Below are 20,954 nucleotides of genomic sequence, written 5' to 3'. Positions count from 1 at the left end.
GGCTCTTTCAGGGTCAGGGGAATGAGACCTGTTACTGTTACTGTTTTTGGCATATTGAATAAGCCATGGGGAACTTCAATAGTAGCTATGCTGAATCTTGAAAACAGTTCTAAGAAAAATAATAAACACTTCCAGGGGCTAGAGAGATAGTGCAGTGGTTAAGATTCTTGCCTTGCATGTGGCTGGCCCAAGTTCAATTCCCAGCACTGTATATGGTCCCTTAAGCACCACCAGGAGTCATCCCTGAGCACAGAGCCAGGAGTAATCCATGAGAACTACTAGGGGTGATCTTGTAATGAAAACAAAAAAACAAAAACAGTTTCTTAGTTTCCGGACATCCAAGAAACAAGAACACCATATCATTATCTCCAATTTTAGATTCTCATCTTGATTATATTGTGATAATGTCGCCTCTTTGAACTCACTAAGGTTTTTAGATAAATCTGATAATTGGGATAAATATATCTCCATATTTGTAGCAGAAATGTTATGAACATTAACCAAGAGTTAAATTTTAGGGGCTGGAGTGATAGCACAGTGGGTAGGGCGTTTGCCTTACACACAGCTGACCTGAGTTCGATTCCCAGCATCCCATATGGTCCCCTGAGCACCGCCAGGAGTGATTACTGAGTACAGAGCCAGGAGTAACCCCTGAGTATCGATGGGTGTGACCCAAAAAACAAACAAAAAAAGAGTTAAATTTTAAATATTCTAAATATCAGTTTTATATAATCCTTCACAACAGTAATGATCCTCTGTGACTTAAAAAAAAATCAGGGTTGTTTTTACCCTAGAAGACCTTTAGGAGGAATTTTGAATAAGCTTTGAAAGAATTTTGAAATTCTCTGTGTTCCTGATTTTTTTTCAACTCTGACATGGAAACTGAATTTGAGGTTAATTTGTAGAGGTGTGTCTTTATTACACTAATAGTAAGCAATTTGTCAAACTTAAAATTTTATGTAAATTGAGTGACTCATTTATTAAAATGTTGTGAATTCAGTAATTTATTTCCTGAATATGTGAACCAAAAACTATAGCTTAAATATATATATATATGTGTGTATATATATACATATATATATGTATATGTATAGCTTTTTTCCTCCTGAAGGTAGACACTTAGGAAAATCTAATCTTCTGTCCTAATCAGAGCAGAATTTCTAAGCTAACCCTAGTAGGGCATGTTTTCTTTATATTTTTCTTCAGGTACTATAGACTGTTACCTAGTCAGGCGTATTTTCTTAGTACCCCCTTATGACCAAGGGGCACACAGGGTGACAGAAGTGGGGGTCATGAGCTGTTCCCATTAAGCCACAAACAAATCTTCAGTGTGCTACAGTGATGGGACTTCGTGCATAAGTGTCTAGCGGCCTGGGTTCCAGTCCCAGCTTTGCCACTAAGCAGGGTGACCTCGGAAAAGTCACAGACATGTAGGTTCATAAATAGAAGTTAATGGATGCTCTCTGGAACTGCTCTGGCCATACAGTGTTCTCTCTAGGTTAGAAAGCTGCTTTGACTCACCGTGTCCTAGCCAATTAAATCGTGATGTTTGTGATGGGAGTTGCAATTGCGCTCCCTGAGATTGCCTCATCACTCTCTCCCCCGACACCCACAGTTCTCCGCAGTGAGAAGAGGAGGCAGCTCAGTCCCTTTGCAAGAGGAATAAAAACCCCTGAGAGGAAACTCAGTCAGCTGCAGTCAGCCTGCTTTGCTTGATTTGCATGGCCACTAAGTATTGGGAGCTCAGTGTCTTCTTGCAGGAGGATGTGAGGTGGGACATGGGTTACGGCCAATTCTTTAAGGAATTGGCCCCATTTCCAAGTTTGTTTTTGGTTTGGGTGTGGTTGGGTTTGGGAGTCACACCTGGTGGTGCTCAGGGCTTACTCCTGGCTCTGTGCTCAGGGGCCATCCCTGGCAGTGGTCAGGGGACCATAAGAACCACGATTGCAGAATTAACTTCTGTACTGCCACCCTGGCCCCGCTCTCAAGATGTCTGTTGCTCTTCACACTTGCTGTCTGTCGCTCAAGAGCACATCAGCTTCTTTTGTGTTCCAAAAGTTGTAACCTCTGAGTCTCTACCTTTCAGAGGCAGCAGTGCGGTTGTTGATTTTCCACCCCTGTGCTTAACTCTGTTGTTTTTGGATCCTTCAAATCCTGAGAGTAGGTGTTAGCGGCCTGTTTCATTTTCCCAGATAGGAGATTAACCAAAAATGAACCCTGCGGCAGTGATAAAACCCACATGAGTCATTGCACAGGTTTTGTCTTTCATAGATCATAAACGCTCCAATTGAAGATAATTGACTCTCCCTGGAAAATCTAAACCTATAAAAGAATGTTTCAGAGCAAAATGTGAAACCCAATTTTACGGGTTGACATTCTTCTCTTTACTTCAGTTGACTGTCTTTTGCCTGACTGGAGCAGAAAATGGCTCAGACTTGCAGGAGGGCGCGCTTTGCATACAAGAGCCCCGGGTGTGATCCCCAACACCACATGCACCCCCAACAGGTGATAGAGCCTCCTGGGTCTAGCCTTGACCACAAAAAAAAAAAAGAGAGAAAGAAGGAAAACCAGAGCGAATCAGAGCAGCAGATACACTTCTCCTTCTCAAATAAGGTCATCCTTAAACTATCTTAGAGGGCATTGCTTTAAATTAGCCATTTGGTTAAATAAGTGTTAGCAAGTTAAAATTTGGGGGGTAGGTGTGGGGGTTTGGGCCACACCAGGCAGTGTTCAGAGCTAGTGCTGGGTCAGTGCTCAGAAGCTAGGTACTGCTTAGGGGTTATATGTGGTCCCGGGGATCGAACTTTTATCTCTCCTACACCCCAAAGCAAAGCTCTTTTCCTTAAAAGCCTGAGCGGATGGGAAGGGCTCTGTGTCATTCCTTGGTTTTTTTTGGGGGGGGTGGGCCACATCCAGACGTGCTAAGGGCTTACTCCTGGCTCTGCACTGAGGGATCCCTGCTGGGGAGCTAGCTCAGGGGAACCCTGGGTGGGGAGGGCCAAGGATCAACCCCCTCCCCCCCATCAGCCATGTGCAAGGCAAGCACCCTACCCACTGTACCATTTCTCAGGCCTCTGGAGTGACTTGTTGGAATCTTGCAGTCTGTTACAGGAGAGCCGGGGGATTAGCTGCTATTGTGTTTGAGAGGGGATTATGCTGATGCCTCTCTGGGCAGTCTAGATGCAGCCCAGGATCTAAGAAAGAGTAGCCCCCAGCCCCCCAGAACTGCTTTGGCTCTTCAGGGAGTTTTATGCTTACCTAAATTACAATTCGAAATAATTTTTTTAATTCAAGAACCATGATTTACAAAGTTATTAATAGTTGGGGCCTAGGCGTATAGTATTTCAACACCAATCCCACCACCTCTGTCAGCTTCCCTCCGCTGAGTGTTTTCATGCCCCCTCCCCTCCACCCAGCCCCACCTGCCACCTTGACAGGCACATTTCAGAGTTCTGTGGTTGTCTGTCACTGTGATCTCAGGTTTTCAGTGTTGTTGAGTCTGTGCTTTGCATACGTAGCTATAGCACTCTCCCACACCACAAGTATACCCAAGACCCCTGACCCCCTGTTCCTCCATTTCTTCCATTTCTCCTCCTCTTCCTTCCCCTCTTGATTCAGTTCCTTCTCTGTCCTTCCTGTACTCTATGGTCAAGATTGAGCTAGGTGCCCCCATTTACTACATTACATTTCCTCATCTAGTTATTCTATATACCGCAGTTAAGCGAGATCTGTATTTGTCCTTCTGGCTTACTTGGCTCAACCTGCCATCTCCCAGTTCCATCCAGGTTGCAACAAATTGCAATTTCATCTTTCCTTACAGCTGCATAGTATTCCATTGTATATAGGTACCATATCTTCACCACGGTATATACATTCAATGTTCATCCTCCTTTGAACACCTAAGTTGACTCCATAGTTTAGCTATTGTACTAAGTGCTGCAATGAATAATGGTGTGGGGAAAAATAATTTTTCAAGTATTGATTACTGAGTTATGAAAAGATCGACAAAGAATACAATTGGCCTTTGAGTATCAGGGCTTAGAATCACCTTCTGAACGGTCTGAAATGCATACAGGATTTTGACTCCCTAAGCACAGCTGTCCCTTGGCTTCCAAAGGTGACTGGTTTCTGGGCACTCCTACTCCCATACCAAAATCCATGCACACTCAACTCGACCCCCTTACCTGTAGATCCTGCATCTGGGAATACAGAATGTGGGTGAATATGGCTCTCAGATGGTTTACACCCACTTTTGTGTTCCAGGACCAAGCGTATATGGCCAAGGTGTGTGTGACGTGTGTGATTTAATAATTTAAAGTTAAAAATAAGTGGTTTTGTTACAGAGTCACAGCATTCCATAGCCATTTCCATAGCCAGATTCAGAGCTAGAACTCCTGAGTTATCATCAGTCATTCTAGTGGAGTTGATTTGCCTATTCTGGGCATTTCCTGTTAGTGGAATTGCATAAATTGGGGCTTCTGTGACTGACATCTTTCACTTGGCAAAGTGTCTTCAAGATTCATCCAAGTTGCAGTATATATCACTGGTCTGTGTGTGTGGTGTGTGTGTATATGTGTGGTGTGTGTGTGTAAATAAAATGTATTGTTTGGATCCTCTCTATCAACTTTTAAGTTTATGGATTTACTTTCTGGGATATCTCCAGCTTTGGCTATTATTAAGAATGTTGCTATGAATTTTTGCATACAAATTCTGTGTAAGCATGTTTAAATTTGTTTTAAGCTTCCTGTGTGTAGCCAGGAAGTGAATCACTGGGCAATTCTTTGTTCTGGTAAATGGTTGTTGAACTCTGTTCAACAATGAGAGCAAAGTTCCAGAGTTGGCCACTATTTTACATCCCACTAGCAAAGTTTGAAGGGTATAATTTCTCCACATTCTTACCAATATTTGTTAATGCCTTTTATTTTCAATTATGGCCATCTAATGGGCTTGAAGTTGTACCTCATTGTGGCTCTGATTTGCATTTTCCTAATGACTAATGATGGGGAGCATTATTTTATGTCTGTGGTCATTTATTTATTTATTTATTTATTTATTTATTTGGGAAACTGCCTATTCAAATCCTTTGTTGTTGTTGTTGTTTTTAATTTTTTTGTTTTGGTTTAGGGGGTGCATCTGGTGGTGTTCAGGGCTTACTCTGGATCTGTGCTCAAGAATCACTCGTGGGAGTGCTGGGGAACCTTATGCAGTTCTGGAGATCAAACCAGGGTCAGCCACATACAACGCAAGCATCTTGACCTCTGCACTCTTTTTTCAGCCCTTGCTTGTCTTTTTTTTTAATTGAATAACAGTGAGATATACAGTTATGAAGTTGTTCATAATTGGGTTTCAGTAATAGAATGTTCCAATACTAGACCAGTCCCTTCACCAGCCACCACCTCACCCCCACTCCTGCCACCTGCTTCTTGTTTCTCTTTCTCTCTGTCTTTCTGTCCCTCCCACCCTTTCTCCTTTCTCCCTCCCATTCTCCCTCCCTTTCTCTCTCTCTGTCTCTATCTTTCTCTGACTCTCTCTGTCTCTCTGTCTCTCTCTCTGTCTCTCTTTGGGCATTCACTATGGTTTGCAATTCAAGATACTGAAAGGTTATCATGTATATCCCTTTACCTACTTTTAAACACTTAGTTCTTGTCCAGAGTGACCGCCCTTTGTCCCATACACACTTGTGACAAGCTTCCAACCATTGACCAGTCCTCCTGGCCTCTGTTTTTCCTGGCCTTGGATATAGTCTCATACTATATATTTTTATATCCCACAAGTGAGTGCAGTCATTCTATATTTGTCCCTCTCCTTCTGACTCATTTCACTCAGCATGATACTTTCCATGTTCATTCATTTTTAAGCAAATTCCATGACTTTATTTTTCCTAATATCTCTTACTTGTCTTTAAATTGTACATAGCTATGCTCATTGTATGTCATTCACATTGTGGGTACTTGACACATGTTTATGACTAAAAAAATCTGAGAATATATCAAATGTTATTCCCCTTATCCCTATTATGAGAATCAGTGATAATGTTTGTGAGAGCAGGGACTGTGTTATCTTGATAGTGATAGTGATATAACCTTATGTTCCCATGCATAGAAGGTTCTCTGAGAGTCTGAAATAGTGTGTATCAGGGGTGGGGAAACTTTCTTCCTGCCAAGGACCATATTTATAGCATCATCCACAGACCCCACAATCAAGCAGTCTGCTGACAGAAGCCTGTCTGTCCCACTGTGTACTAGGGCCAAACCACAGGATTCTTTTACTACCTACAGGCCAAGTGTTCCAACCCCTCTCATACATATTGAGCAAGTACCTATGGAATGAATAGATGTTTGGTTTCAACCAATTTTGTGATTAAAAGCAAAGAGCTGAGGAAATTATCAGTGATGCATAATTATCTTAGCATGATATCAATTGAAGAAGGCATGCTAGTAGGTCTGGAGACATAGCACAAGGGTTCAGTTCTTACCCTGCACATGGTTGACCCCAGTCTTATCCCTAGAACTGAATACAGAACCCCAAATTACCACCAGGAGTGTTCCCTGAGCACAGCCAGGTGTAGCCCCCAAATGAAAAGTAAATGCATGCAAGCATATGGACCAGATCCATAGCCTATCCAAGAGCCTCAGGCCTACCCTCATCACTGGCCACCAGTGACTGCTTGCTTCCCTGTGAACACTGCTCTGCCGTTTCAGTCATTCCGCTCTGAGCATTCTCTGTGTTCTCTTCAATAGTCATGTTGAACTCTTGACATGTTTTTTCTTAAAGGATGTATGCATTAGATATATAATGACTTAGAAGGGGAGTTGCCACCTGAATGTTTTTTAATCTCCTGGAGAAATTAAGCAGAAATTAAACTTTGACATCCTGACACAGTGAAAACAGAAGCTAGCTAGCAAGAGTAAAGTGGCTGTTTTCAGCTTTTTAAGAGTGTTCTTCCCATGTCTGACTCTTGACAAATCCTTTTTAGGCCGAGACACTGAAGGGAAACTGTGAAAGTTTGTTTGCTTTCAGTAGAGTTTACTACAGTGGAATACAATTCAAGAGCTAGATTTTTTTTTTTAAAGATAAAAGAGCCGGATGAAAACCGAAGATCACGAATCTGATCTAGCTTTTGAGATCTGATCTAGCTTCTTAGTTGTAGTAATGAAAGTTTCAGTGATGATTTATCTAAAATTTTTGTATTTGAGAAGTTTCTTTTTTGTACAGAAAGATAGTACAAGGGTTAAGGCACTTGGCTTACATGTGTCTGATCTAGCTTGAACCCCAGCACCAAAACCAGTCCCTCAAGCACTGCCAGGATTGATCCCTGAGCACAGCAAGATGTGACCCCCAAGACAAAGGAGAGTAAAGGAAGGGAAGGGAGAGGACGGGAGGGGAAGGAAGAGTTTTTTAATGGTTTGTATGTGTGATGCCCTGCATACTCTCTCTCTCTTTCTCTTTCTCTCTTTCTCACTATATATAAACATACATATGTACATATATATGTATATATATATATATATATATATATATTATTCAGTAAAATACCATTGCCAGTGAACCAGGGACCTTTTTCTCACCATACCAGAGACTCAATCTCAGCATAAGACATAATAATAAAAATTCTATTGTTAAACAACTCAACCAACAACAACCTAAAATATTGCTACATTTCAGTATTCCGGGTATCTCTCCCCATATTTAAAAAAAATGCTGCAAATATTGGAACATTTTTTATAAAAAGGAACATTGCCTGAATGCTGAACCTAATACACACTGTCTTGTCTTTGGATTCCTTCAGTTTTCCAAAATTGATAAATTAGAGAACTAGTATCTCACCTGTAAGTCATTGAGATAAGTAATTATTTTGTTCACGATTATTTAAAAAAATTATATTGAAGTTAAGATAATATTGGCTTTGGATAACATTCTCTATTGGTATGATGATGGTAGCTCTATAATTAAAGTATTTTTAGCACTTAGAAGGAAGGGGTTTTCCCGAATATTTAAGATAAAAGGGAAGACTAGAAAAAATACTTAGGCTGGATTCTCATGCTCTCTGGCTGTGTGAATTTTCACTCTCAGGCAGTCTAGGCCATTTTGCTGGAAGAATTCTTAAATCCTAGTGTTTGTGGTTTCTCTGTCTACCATAAATTAAAAGCCTTCTTATGGGCCAGAGAGATAGGCCAGGAGTAAAGACACTCACTTTAGTGTCTTTGTCTGTTAGTGAAGATCTGAGTTCAGTCCACAGCATCGTGTGGTACCCAAGCACCACTCCAAGGGACCCTTGAGCACAACGAGGTGTAACTCAGGACCCCAGCCTCCCTCTCAACAAAACAAAACAAAAAACCTTCTTAGGCTGACTAGAGATTAGTGATAGATTTTAATAACTTAATTAAAAGAATTTTCCGAGGCAAGGGTTCAAGGAACCACCTAGAGAAGTTGAGGCAACCATGAACTTGCAGCAGGAGGAAGCCGCTACCTGCTCCAGGCAGAGAGTGGTGTTCGGCCTGTGCGGGGGGCTGGGGGAGATGGCCATCTGCGATGTGGAGAGCAGTGCACAGAGAGCAGAGGTCCACCCCAGACTCTGTCTCTGCCGCGCCTGTGCCTCAGCCAATGTGCCACTGTCCCACTGTAGCCTCCACCCTGAAGATGATGGATCCCAGGCAGCAGAGCCCTAGAAGTGAGAACCGAGCACCTGAGAGAGAGGAAAGCCAAGCCGCCTCCTCCCCGCTTCCCCTCAGGAAAGGGGTGCAGAACTTTGCTGCGGTTACCAACACCACCATCATCTAGCACCGGGGCCAGGTTTGGTAGCTGATGCACAGCGCAGCCATTTTTAGAGAAGATGAGATTTTAAAACCCTCAAAACTGAGAACATGCTCCCATCATGGTGCTCTTCCATCTGAAGACAGGAATATTCCTAAGGAAACCTGGAATGTCTCTCTCTGCTGCTTGATTCCATGGGACAGAATGTCTTCAGCTCCAGCTGTTGGGTTCCCATCCCAGCTCCCCCTTTTCTCAGTCCCTTCCCAAGAGTCAGGAAAGGTGCTTCTTATTGGAGCAATTTGAATTAAGTGCCCGCTCCTGGTGTGCGCGGCCCGGGGAGCAGGGGTTCAAGGCCAAAGCTTGGTGGTGGCTCCGGGAGCTAAGGAGGATTCCATCCACGTGGTAGACTGCTCTCACTCCTCTGCGCCATGCCACTGTGCTGGACTGCAATTTTAAGTCTATAGATATTAATATGCATATATGGGCTGGAGTGATAGCACAGTGGGTAGGGCGTTTGCCTTGCACACAGCCGACCCAGGTTCAATTCCTCTGCCCCCCCTTGGAGAGCCCAGCAAGCTACCAAGAGTATCCCGCCTACATGGCAGAGCCTGGCAAGCTACCCGTGGCATATTCGATATGCCAAATACAGTAACAAGTCTCACAATGGAGATGTTACTGGTGCCCACTTGAGCAAATTGATGAGCAATGGGATGACAGTAATATAGTGACATGAGTTTCTAATAGTTTACTGGGTACACACACATAAGCACATTCCTATTCGTAATATCCTTCAAGAATAAAAATGTTTAAGGTCAATTGCAGAAGTACTGATATTTGTTGCTTAAAGCCCTTTATGCAAATTGTGGTATCTATGATACAATCTCTGAGGTGAGTGCCATTCTTATCACCATTTTACACCTGAGAAATCTTCAGCACGTTTAATGGACAATTCCTGTTCCTATCATTGAAGCGAACTGTGAGTAGCTGGAAACTCCTGAAGCATTCACTCTCCCAGCTCAAGTGTGGCACACGATCGGAGAAAGCCATGATACCTTAGCATCAGGTATGGGCCAGGGGACTCTCTGACTATACTTTGTTCCCTTCAGGTTTATCAAGATTGGAAATAAAGAGTGTGAATTTAACAAGAACTTTCGGCTTATCCTGCACACAAAGCTAGCAAATCCTCACTATAAACCAGAATTGCAAGCCCAGACAACCCTCCTCAATTTTACGGTCACAGAAGATGGTCTAGAAGCCCAGCTACTGGCAGAGGTGGTCAGTGTCGAGAGGCCAGATTTGGAGAAACTTAAGGTAAGGAGGATTAAGTCAGCCGCCACCACCACTTAGTCCAAACAGCGATTTGCTTTTAATGAACAAGATAGGATTTCTGCCCTTTGGGGATCTTGTAATTTAACTGAGAAAACTGAGGGAATATGTGAGAAGTTGAAGTAATTCAGGAAACTCCTGCTAATGAAGGTGATTTAGGTGATGCCTGCTGGTCAGAGATGAGCGAATAGGATAAGCAAGATGTACGTCAGTCTTGGCAAACAGAGGGGATGTGGTTGGTGCATGCCTTGTAGGCCAATTCTGCCAGGGCAGAGAGCATGAAAGGAAAGTAGGTTGGAAAAGCTAAGGGAATTATAGCAAGTTATGAATAGTACTTAAAGGAAAACATCACTGTATAACTGTCATCCAGTTGTTCATCAACTTCCTCAAGCAGGTGCCAGTAACATCTCCATTTGTCCCAGCCCTGAGATTTTAGCAGACTCTCCTTACTCATCTTTCCCAATGATTGGAGGCTTCTTTCAGGGTCAGGAGAATGAGGCCTGTTATTGTTACTGTTTTTGACATATCGAATATGCCACGGGGAGCTTGCCAGGTTCTGCCATGCAGGAAAGGAAAACATATATTGGGGAAAATGTACATTAATAAAGAAAACTCAGTGGGTGTGGCCTGAGAGGGCCCCGTGTCATGGGATGTCCCCGCACATTTCCCTGACACTGCAGTACCTGAGAGCGTCACTTCCTCAGACCCTTGCACTGTACCAGTGACCCAGTAGGTTGAGAATCACCGGTGCTGGTGGTGGGGGTCCCACTTGGGAGATCCTGTCCCCTCAAAAAAAAACCCCAAAATACTTTATACTGCCTCAAAAAAGAAGATCCATTTCTGTTAGTTGTTACTCCTATTTCCTCCCTCCTAGTCCCTCTCAGCCAAAGATCATCTGTCTCTGAAGATTTGCCTGTTCAGAACATTTCACAAAATACGTGGCCTTTCTTTGGTTTGATTTATTGAAAGATGTTTTCAAGGTTCATCTATGTTCTTGTATATATCTGTTACTCATTCTCTCTTATGACTGATATTCCATTATCTATTTGGCTGTACCATATTTATTTATCCTATACATAATTGTGAACATTCAAGTTGTTTCCAATTTAGGGGACAATACATAGTACTGCTATGAGCATTTTCATGCAAATATATTTCTAGTGTAGATGTATGTTTCACTTTTCTTCAGTGTATAATAGTAGAATGACTGGGTCATTCTGCATCACTTGGGGAACTGCTAGGCTATGTTCAAAACTGCTGTGCCCTTTGCACATCCATCATATTTTCATTTGTATTTGTTTTGGGGCCACACCTAGTGGTGCTCAGGGATCTTCTGTGCTCAGGAATCACTCTTCATGGGACTCAGGAGATCATATAAAGTGCTAGGGATCAAACCCAGGTCACCTATATGCAAGGCAAGCACCTTACCCACTGTCTTATTGCTTTGACCCCTCAAGTCCACCAGATTTGTAGCAAGGATCCAGTTTTCACATCCACTCAAATTTAACTTCTTGTAGCATAGGTATATAAGTAAATTCCTGTTTTGTGGAAAAGTCTATGTTTCCTTAACTTTTTTTTTTTTTTTGCTTTTTGGGTCACACCCGGCAATGCACAGGGGTTACTCCTGGCTCATGCACTCAGGAATTATTCCTGGCGGTGCTCAAGGGACCATATGGGATGCTGGGAATCGAACCCAGGTCAGCCAAGTGCAAAGCAAATGCCCTACCTGCTGTGCTATAGCTCCAGCCCCTGATTCCTTAATTTTTAAGGAATCATTTGGCCAGATACAGAATTCTAGGGGGTTTTATCTTCCATGTCTTAAATATTTTACTTTACCTCTTCCTGATTACTCTTCCTGTAATTCTTTTACTTTCTCCACCATAATTGAGATTTTTACTCCCACGACCAGACTTCCTTTGACATTTTTCAAAATTTTTTGCAGTTTGAACATGATATGCCTAGATAATCATTTTCATTTTTCATTATTTACCCTGCTTAGCATGCTGTGAGTTTTCTGGATCTATGATTCGTCTAATATCACTAGTACTGGAAAATTCATAGCTGTTATTATCTGTAGACTTTTTTCTCCTTTTTATTCTCAGATATTCCCACATGTACATTTTTTACTTATTATAATACTTAAATTTTGTGTGTGTTGATTTTTTCCTTTATTTTTTCCTTTTCCTCTTAGATTTTCCATTTAAAAAGAGGTATTTTCCCCTTCTCCTTTACTTTTTTTGCTGAAAGCCAGATATGATGTATGGGATAATTGGAGCAGAAGTAAATAGACTTTTAGCCTGAGACTTTATGATTTTATGGCTGGGAGGAATTAGACTCTATTTTATGTTGATTACAGCTGGGTGGTATCTTAGGTTTCCCTTTCTTCAAGTATCCTTGATTTTATCTTTCCTGTGTGTTTGGAATTCCCGAGGAGATGCTTCTTCAATAGAGTCTCTTTCTGGCTTCTCCCTCATAAGAATTACAGAGAGTCATACGAATTGTGGCCAGAAAGCATTCTATAATAGTATGATTATATCCTCCAAATTTTTCATTTGCATTATAAACAGAAAGTATTCAATAATATTATAATAAGTCTTCTGTATTTTTTCAGTACAATTGTAGGCAGGAAGCATTCTGTAATAGTATAAATCCTCTGACCTGTTCAGTGCAATTGTAGACAAAAAGCGTTTTATAGTAGTATGATTCAATCCTAGATTTTTCAGTAGACATGAATCACTTTCAAGATAGATACTTATCATCTGTTTTTAACTTTGATATGAGAAAGGAAGTCTAAAGGAGGCTGGGGTTCTAATTGTCCTTCTCTCCTAGTCAGATGAAATTCTAGCAAAGAAATTTCCTTGGAGGACAGGATTTTGTTCAGTGCAATGTCTTCAGCCATTTTATAACTGCAAACCAGCAGCTGCCTATATCTCAGTCCACGGACTGGCAGTTATAACTTAGTTGCTCGGCCAGTGGTTTTCAGCCTTTCTACACATTGCAGACCAGCTCTGGTCCCTGACTGCTGGTTCAAGACTTCCAACATAGGGCAGAATGCTCTCAAAAATATCTGGACATCCGTAAAAGGTTAACTTTTCTCTGGGCATTTTTCAGAATATTTGTTCATTCTCTTCTCTGCCCAAACTAGAGTGTATTTTCCCCTTATCCCCCTCAAAGCCAGCTAAGTCTTTTCTGGAGTTGTTTGTTTGAGAGCCACACTGTTCTGTGCGTGGGAGTCACTCCTGACTTTGTGATCAGGGATCACTCCTGGTGGTGCTCAAGGGTCCATATGCAGTGCCAGGAAGAGTTGGCCACATATTGCGAGCACTTTAACCCAGTACTGTCCCTCTGACCAGGCTTCTGGATGTAAAAAATTATGAAAGTGTTGGAAGTTTGCTAAAAGTACAGCCCCAGGAAATTTTACATTGTATGTTCTGCTTCTCTCTATTAGCCAGCTAATGTTCACATGTTCCTGAGAGGTGAATACAGATAATCATTGCTCCTCTTTCCACTCTTCTAAAGGGCAGTATGCTCTGTGGCTTAGTTTTTTGAGGAAACTGAGAATTGTTAATTAGCTCTTTTTTTCCCCTCTCAGGTAAGAATGTAAATGATGTAAAAGAATGTAAATGATGACTTCCAGCTCTTTACAGTTTGGAGCAGAAATTTCTCATATTTTCTTAAATAGAATCACTTGTATCACTTGTCATCCCATTGTTCATTGATTTGCTCAAGTGGGCGCCAGTAACATCTCCATCCGTCCCTGTTGCGTGCTAGTGTAGCCCAATAGCATCTGCTAGCTCTAAATAGAATATGATGTTAAATGAGGATGACATATAGACAAACCCTGGGCCCGGAGTATGACCAGATTTTAACATGCCCTCTGACCTTTTTTAAAGACTTATTTAAGATTATGATTAGAAAAGTTGGATAGTTCAGTGGGTAAGGTGCTTGCCTGGCATGTGGCCAACCCCAGTTCAATCTCCACTATCACATACCATCCCCAAAGCACCACCAGGAGGGATTCCTGAGCACAGAACCAGGAATATTCTCTGAACATGGCCGGGTGTGGCCCCAAAAAAAACAAGAAAAATTGTGATTGGTGTGTCTGATTGTTACGCACATCTTATTATATGTTGATTCTGTGAATTGTGTCATGGAGGAAGTACTCTAAAGCATGAGTTTAACTTCCATCTCTTTTCTTTCTTTGCACTAGTTGGCTTTGACAAAGCACCAGAATGATTTTAAGATCGAGCTGAAGTACCTGGAGGATGACCTCCTTCTGCGCCTCTCTGCAGCAGAGGGAAGTTTCCTAGGTGACACCAAACTAGTTGAAAGACTGGAGACAACTAAGGCAACTGCAGCGGAAATAGAGCGCAAGGTGGGAAAAGGCACCGGAGCCCTGGAAGACGCAAGAGGGCTCTGCTTAACTCACTGTAGTTATCTCATCACTACGGAGACCCCAGGAACAAGGACATAGTTCTTTGATCCACAGAAGCTGATGCTCAGGCACCTGAGCAGCATGGCCACAACATAGCCACCCACACGAGCCATAGATTCATAGTCATATGATCAATTTTATTAGAAAAGGCAATGATTAAACAGAGGCTAAGAGAATGTGCTTATATGCACTAACAAGAGAGGCAGGGTATTGTTATGACGACAGAGAAGCTGCTGGAGCCCTATCCTTGGTGCTCTAAGACAGAGGCAAGGTGGAAGTATTGCTGGCACCCAACAATCAGAAGCTGTCAGCCTCCAGCAAATCAAGGCCAGTTAATCTATGTTTTTCTGGAAATGTCAGTTTTTGCTTGCAACAGACTAGTTCCCAGAGAAGTCAGGACCCAGGGCATTCTCTAAAGTCCCTCTGTTCAAGGGGTTGTACCAGGGATAACTTCAATATGCCACTAGTGGCGCACACTTGAATATGCTTTAAATAATACAAACTGCAGCTCTAGCATCCACATGTTAGACAGTGAGCTTGGAATGAAAGTATTATTTGGGGCAGGGGAAACCTTGAGACAATGATGGAGGTAAACAAACACTCTGGTGAAGGATGTGGGGTTGGATGATTATATGCATGAAACCCTAACATTAATAGTATTGTAAATAGTATATAAAATCAAATTAATTTTTTAAATTTTATTGAATCACTGTGAGATAGTTACAAGCTTCCATGTTTGGGTTACAATCACACAATGATCAAACACCCATCCCCCCACCAGTGCACATTCCCCACTACCAATATCCCTGGTATACCCCCCTTTCCCATCCTCCCCCTGCCTCCATGGCAGACAATATTCCCCATACTGTCTCTCTCTATTTTGGAGAATTATGGTTTCCAATACAGATACTGAGAGGTCATCATGTTTGGTCCATTATCTACTTTCAGCACACATCTCCCATCCCAACCGATTCCTCCAGCCATCATTTTCTTAGTGATCTCTTCTCTATTCCAGCTGCCTTTTCCCCTCCACTCATGAGGCAGGCTTCCAACCATGGAGCAGTCTTTCTGACCCTTGTATCTACTGTCCTTAGGTGTCAGCCTCATGTTATTTTATACTCTACATCAAATTAAATTTTTTAAAATGCTGAATTCTTCATTATTGTTTCAACTATAGTTAAACTCTTCTTTTTTGATATATATCTATTACTTTGAGCTAGATTGCCTCTGTTTAAGAGCATCTTAAATAATCTATCAAAAATCACTTCTAATTAAGAGAATGTATAGGAGAGAAATAAGGAGAGAGATGGAATAAACTTGGTTTCAAGGCTGTCCAGGGTGGGAATCAGATCTCTGGTATGAACTAACTGTGGCCATCCCCTTATAATCTAGGCAAGTTAAGTAAGTTACATACCTTAAACTTATACAACATGCCCCAGAAAATGCAAACAGTCCTTTGTGAAATAAAGACTGTTGCTTACTAACATGGTAAAAAGAGAATGTAATCAAACTCGGCGATTTCTCTAAAAGGTCTGCCTTATGAATGTAGAGTCATTTAGCAAACTGCTCTTAGACACTGGGCTGTGCAGAGTTATAAATGGAGATAGATGCAATGGAATCTATGCTTCTCATTCAGCCGAGAACCAGCCATTCAGATTGAATTCTGTGTCAGGCTAGTATTGTCTCTGAGTGACCAAAGTGCAAAAATTAAATAAATAAAGACTGAGACCTGCTGGCTTTTAGGGTTTAAAATCACAAAAGTCTTAGCATTCAGTGCTGGCCAGCCCACATGGTCCTGGCTCACCACAGGTCTCTCTTTCTGTTGGATATTTTAAAGAAATACTTAGAGCTGAAGTTTGGTTTCTGGGCCTTCAGTGGCAGGAGACGGAGCCAGGGATGGTCTCCTGCTGTACTCAGAAGCATTATTCACCCAGGGAAGGTGACATTTCCTAAAAGCCAGTTAAAAATTCTGTTGAATAGACTTCCTACTGATCATCCAACTTGTATCTCAATCTGCCTCATGCCTGGCATGCACTTTGGACTTCTCCAAGTGACCATTAACTCTTCAAATTCCATTGCTTCAAAATAAAGGACTTCTGATTTGCTTTCTGAAATGTCCTCATTACTAATCTATTCATTACCAGATGAGGCTGTGTTACCACACTTCCCATATATTTGTCTTCGTTTAAATAGGGAAACAGAATCCCAAATTACTCCCTCCTTTTAAGTAAGTGAATCCTAGGGGGCTCTGAGATGGGAAAGATTAGTGCAATTAAGTAAATTAGGTCTTAGCTTTGAAGTTAACTTCTAATTCGCTCTTCTTCTCTTCTTTCTGTACCACCTTACACTGGCTTCCCTTTCTGCTGTACATTTCATTTCCTTATATAACTATGATGAATCAAGTCTACCAGAAGTCATAAAATATTTTTTTACAAAGCCACACATGGATACTATCAAGATACATATATCAAATAGGTCTTAGAACCTGGAGTAGAAATGAATATGATTGTTGGTGGTATTTTTCTTCCTAATTACCTCCCAAAATGTATCTAGAGGCTAATATATAAAGATAAACTAAATTGAAATATATGAGCATATGGCTGAACTGGTGCAGAGTCAAAATTATAGACATGAGAATTTTCATGTAAAGGATTTTTAGGAAGCATCGCTATTAAAGATACTATTGACCTTGGCAGCTTTTATATACCTTGTTGACTAATAAAGTTATTGGCATTGAACTGACCCAGCAGACTTTTTAAGAGCCATCCCTGGGAGGTGATATAGCTGGGTTATTAACCCCTGAAAGAGAGAGGAGAGACAGGAAGGTGACATTAACCAGAATAAATTCTATAGAACCGAACACAGTCAGATTTGCCTAACACAACCAGATTTACTTAATCACCACACATCTAGAGTTACCCCACTGAGAACCCAGTTTATGAAAAAACTAGAAATCTGAATTTAATAATTTTTGAAAAACTAAAGCATATAGATACCACAATGTTAGCTATTTTAGTGTGAATCCTATCTCTATGTGACTGGGTGTAGTGACTATGAAGAATAAATGAAATATTTTTTTGGTTCCACCATAGGTGATTGAAGCTAAAGAAAATGAAAGAAAAATCAATGAGGCCCGAGAATGTTACAGACCAGTGGCAGCAAGAGCATCTCTCCTCTACTTTGTCATTAATGACCTCCGCAAAATCAACCCAATCTATCAATTCTCTTTGAAGGTAAGACTGACTAGGCTGAGGAAGAAAAAAAAAAATAAATTCAAGTTGTATCTGTAAGTGTAGTTTCTTGTTTGTTTGTTTTTTGTTGGGGGTTCTGCTCTGTATTCTTTTCATGTCATGTCTTCTTCTGGTTTGAACATTTGGACAAAACTGGGCTGATGTCACTGAGCTCGTTTTTGTCTTCTCCCCAGACATTGGTGCCAGTGCCCAGTCTAACCCCAATGTTGCTCAGCTTTCTGCACAGTGGTGCCATTTACAGCCCCATCATTGAAATAATAATAAAAGGGGCTGAGGATGTGGGTCAGTTGTAGAGCACATGCCTTGTATAACAGTAGTCAATCCTCAGCACCACAAAAATGTTTTTAATGGTATATCAGGGACAATGGCATAAAAAATAGGCTCACTTAAATAGACATATCTCAAAGAAGATACTCAAATGTTGAGACAGTGGTGGATGGAAGCAGACACTTTGGTGGAGGGTGTGGTGCTGGATCATTGTATGTATGAAAATCTATCATTAACAATATTGCAAATTATGGTGCTTAAGATAGAAAAAAATTAAAAATATACAAATGACCAGCAAGCATATGAAAAGATACTCAACACCATTAATCCTTAGGGAAATGCAAATCAGAACCACAATGATACACCATTTGACAATCTTTAGGATGATTTCTAAAGAGAGAGAGAAAGAAAGAGTGAACAGAGAAAATCATGGACATTGACAAGGATGTGAAAAGTTTGCAATACCTGTACCCTGTTGGTGGGAATATAAAACAGTATTGCTACTGTGGAAAATAATGTGATAGTACCTTAGAAAATATAGAATTACGACTTGATCTAGTTATTTTGCTTCAGGGTATAGATATAAAAGAATTGATCCTTTCAAAGAGATATTGTAGACCCATACTCCAAACAGCATTATTCACAGTTGCCAAAGATGGAAGCAACCTAAGTGTCAACATATAAATGAATGGGTAGTCTTGAAAAGGAAGGAAATTTGAAGCCAGAGAGATTTGGTAAGGTGCTTGCCTTGCAAACATCCAACCCAGGTTTGATCCCTCATACCACTTGATGGTCCCCTGAGTACACCAGGAATGATCCCTGAGTATGGAGCCAGGAAAAAGCCCTGAGCACTGCTGGGTATGACACAAAACCAAAACAAGGAAGGAAATTCTTATGCATACCATTGACTGGATGAAATTTGAGAGAATTATGCTAAGTGAAGCACCATTCACAATAATAACTACAAATACCATACCTGAGGTATTTAGAGTAGTCAGAAAACTCTCAGAAGCAGAAGTAGGATGAAAGTAGACAGGGGTTTGGAAGAGAAGGCGAAATTGTTGTATGAGTACAATATCAGTTTTGTAAAAGAAAACATGGTGATTGGTCATGCAACAGTGTTAATATCCTTAAGGCTGAGCAGCCGGGAATATGGGTCAAGTCGCAGAGCACGTCCCTGGTGTGTGAGAGACCTTGGGTTCAGTCCAAGTGACCTCCGAACCCCAGGCACAGCCAGGAGCAGCTTCCACTAATATAAAGGGGGTTAAATTTGTGTTTTGTGTATTTCCACAACTAAAAATGCTAGATAATGGATAGAAAGATAAAGCATGGTGCTGTTCAGTTGGCTAGGGAGAAAATGTGGGTAAACCTTATGAAATGATGTTAATAGTATGTACTTAATGACCACTCACCGTATGCCAGGAACTGTTTGAAGAGCTCCTAGAATCCTTAGAAAGATGCTGTCTTGTTCTCTCGCCCTATAGATAAACCTTAAGCTGTAGACTTATGTGCCTTTGTTTAGCTAGATCCAGGTACCGGTTATCATCCTTTAACAATCATGAAATTCTCCAGGCTTTCAACGTGCTCTTTCATAGAGCAATTGAACAGGCTGAGCAAGTGGAGGACATGCAGGGGCGCATCTCAGTCCTGATGGAGAGTATCACCCACACCATCTTCCTGTATACCAGCCAGGCACTATTCGAGAAGGACAAGCTCATCTTCCTGTCCCAGATGGCTTTTCAGGTGAGATGTGTCCATGGTAAACATCTTAGAGCCAGAGTCCTACTCCTTCATTCATGTTGTACCTTACTTCTGCTATAGAGAGACGTAAATCACTTTCTCTGCTATCACATGATGTTGAACATGTGATAACCTTATAAGTGATCCCAATGCATTGGTCTGGGTGGATCTGCACTTGGAGAACTGCAAAGGCTGTCATCCTGCTGGCAGATTGAAGAGACATTCTTCTCTGATCCTGCACAGGACTGCCCAGGGCCTCCCAGGGAGGTTCTTTAAGATCATGGTTTGGAAGGCAGATCTTGGCATCCTTGGAATTTGGTAAAGTTCCAAATTCCAACACAGATAAATAAAAAGAATTCCAGCTCACACCTGCTTCCTATTTAATCTTTTCTCATACGCAATTCTGTAAAAGACTGTGTTTAAACAAAGGTGCCATGACAAAAGAAAGAAAAAAACATTCTGACTGTATTCTAGATGAAATCAACCTGTCTTCTTATTCATTTCTTTGCTGTTTACCAATCCAAATGTTAGTGAAAGGGACATGTCTTACCTGTTTTATTACCTGCATAGTGTTCTGCCCAGGAAGACATTTTATAAATGAATTCAGTTAATAATGATAAAGTTGGCTTTCTCTCACACACCTGTGTTCTCGCTTGAACACATATCTTTGTTTGCTTTTCCCACTCTGGAAAAGCCCATGGTCTCCCTTGATCATTGTTCTTGTCTTTCTCTCCTTTCTCTCCTTTCATATGTATATGTACATATACATATGTATATACATTTAAATATAACTTTTCAAGGCTGCTTGCCTTGCATGCAGCCAATCCAGGTTCAATTCCCAGCATCACATATGGTCACCCAAGTGCCAAGAGTGATTCCTGAACACTGTTGGGTGTGACCCCAGAGCAAAATATTATCACTATTTTTTTCAACAGTTTTTGTGGATTTCTTTGGGTTATATGAGTATTGGCGATTATAATATATGGGGTAATAAGATCAAGGTATTATAGAATAAAATATAAGGTGATTATTTTACATATAACTCAATAAATAATCATATATTATTATATAACATGTATTACTCATTACAAGATAAGGCCAAGAATGCTTACACATCCATTTAAAACTTCTTATTGGAAGTTAGAGACAAATTATAATGCATCTTAAAACCTGATATTCTA

General features: G+C 41.1%; 1 protein-coding gene across 1 annotated transcript in view; it reads left to right on the top strand.

Moving 5' to 3' along the window:
* DNAH11 (dynein axonemal heavy chain 11) overlaps positions 1-20,954 on the top strand; it is a 323,685-nt gene that overhangs the window by 268,285 nt on the left and 34,446 nt on the right. Inside the window, exons 66-69 of the mRNA XM_004604267.2 lie at positions 9,861-10,065; positions 14,291-14,455; positions 17,608-17,748; positions 19,606-19,776. Coding sequence (XP_004604324.2) covers positions 9,861-10,065; positions 14,291-14,455; positions 17,608-17,748; positions 19,606-19,776 — 682 coding nt within the window. The remainder of the gene's footprint in view (positions 1-9,860; positions 10,066-14,290; positions 14,456-17,607; positions 17,749-19,605; positions 19,777-20,954) is intronic.

This window comes from Sorex araneus, chromosome 1 (genome assembly GCF_027595985.1).
Source record: "Sorex araneus isolate mSorAra2 chromosome 1, mSorAra2.pri, whole genome shotgun sequence".
NCBI classification, from domain to species: Eukaryota; Metazoa; Chordata; class Mammalia; order Eulipotyphla; family Soricidae; genus Sorex; species Sorex araneus.
The sequence above is the reverse complement of the archived record's forward strand: the minus strand, read 5'-3'. Positions and strand labels throughout refer to the sequence as shown.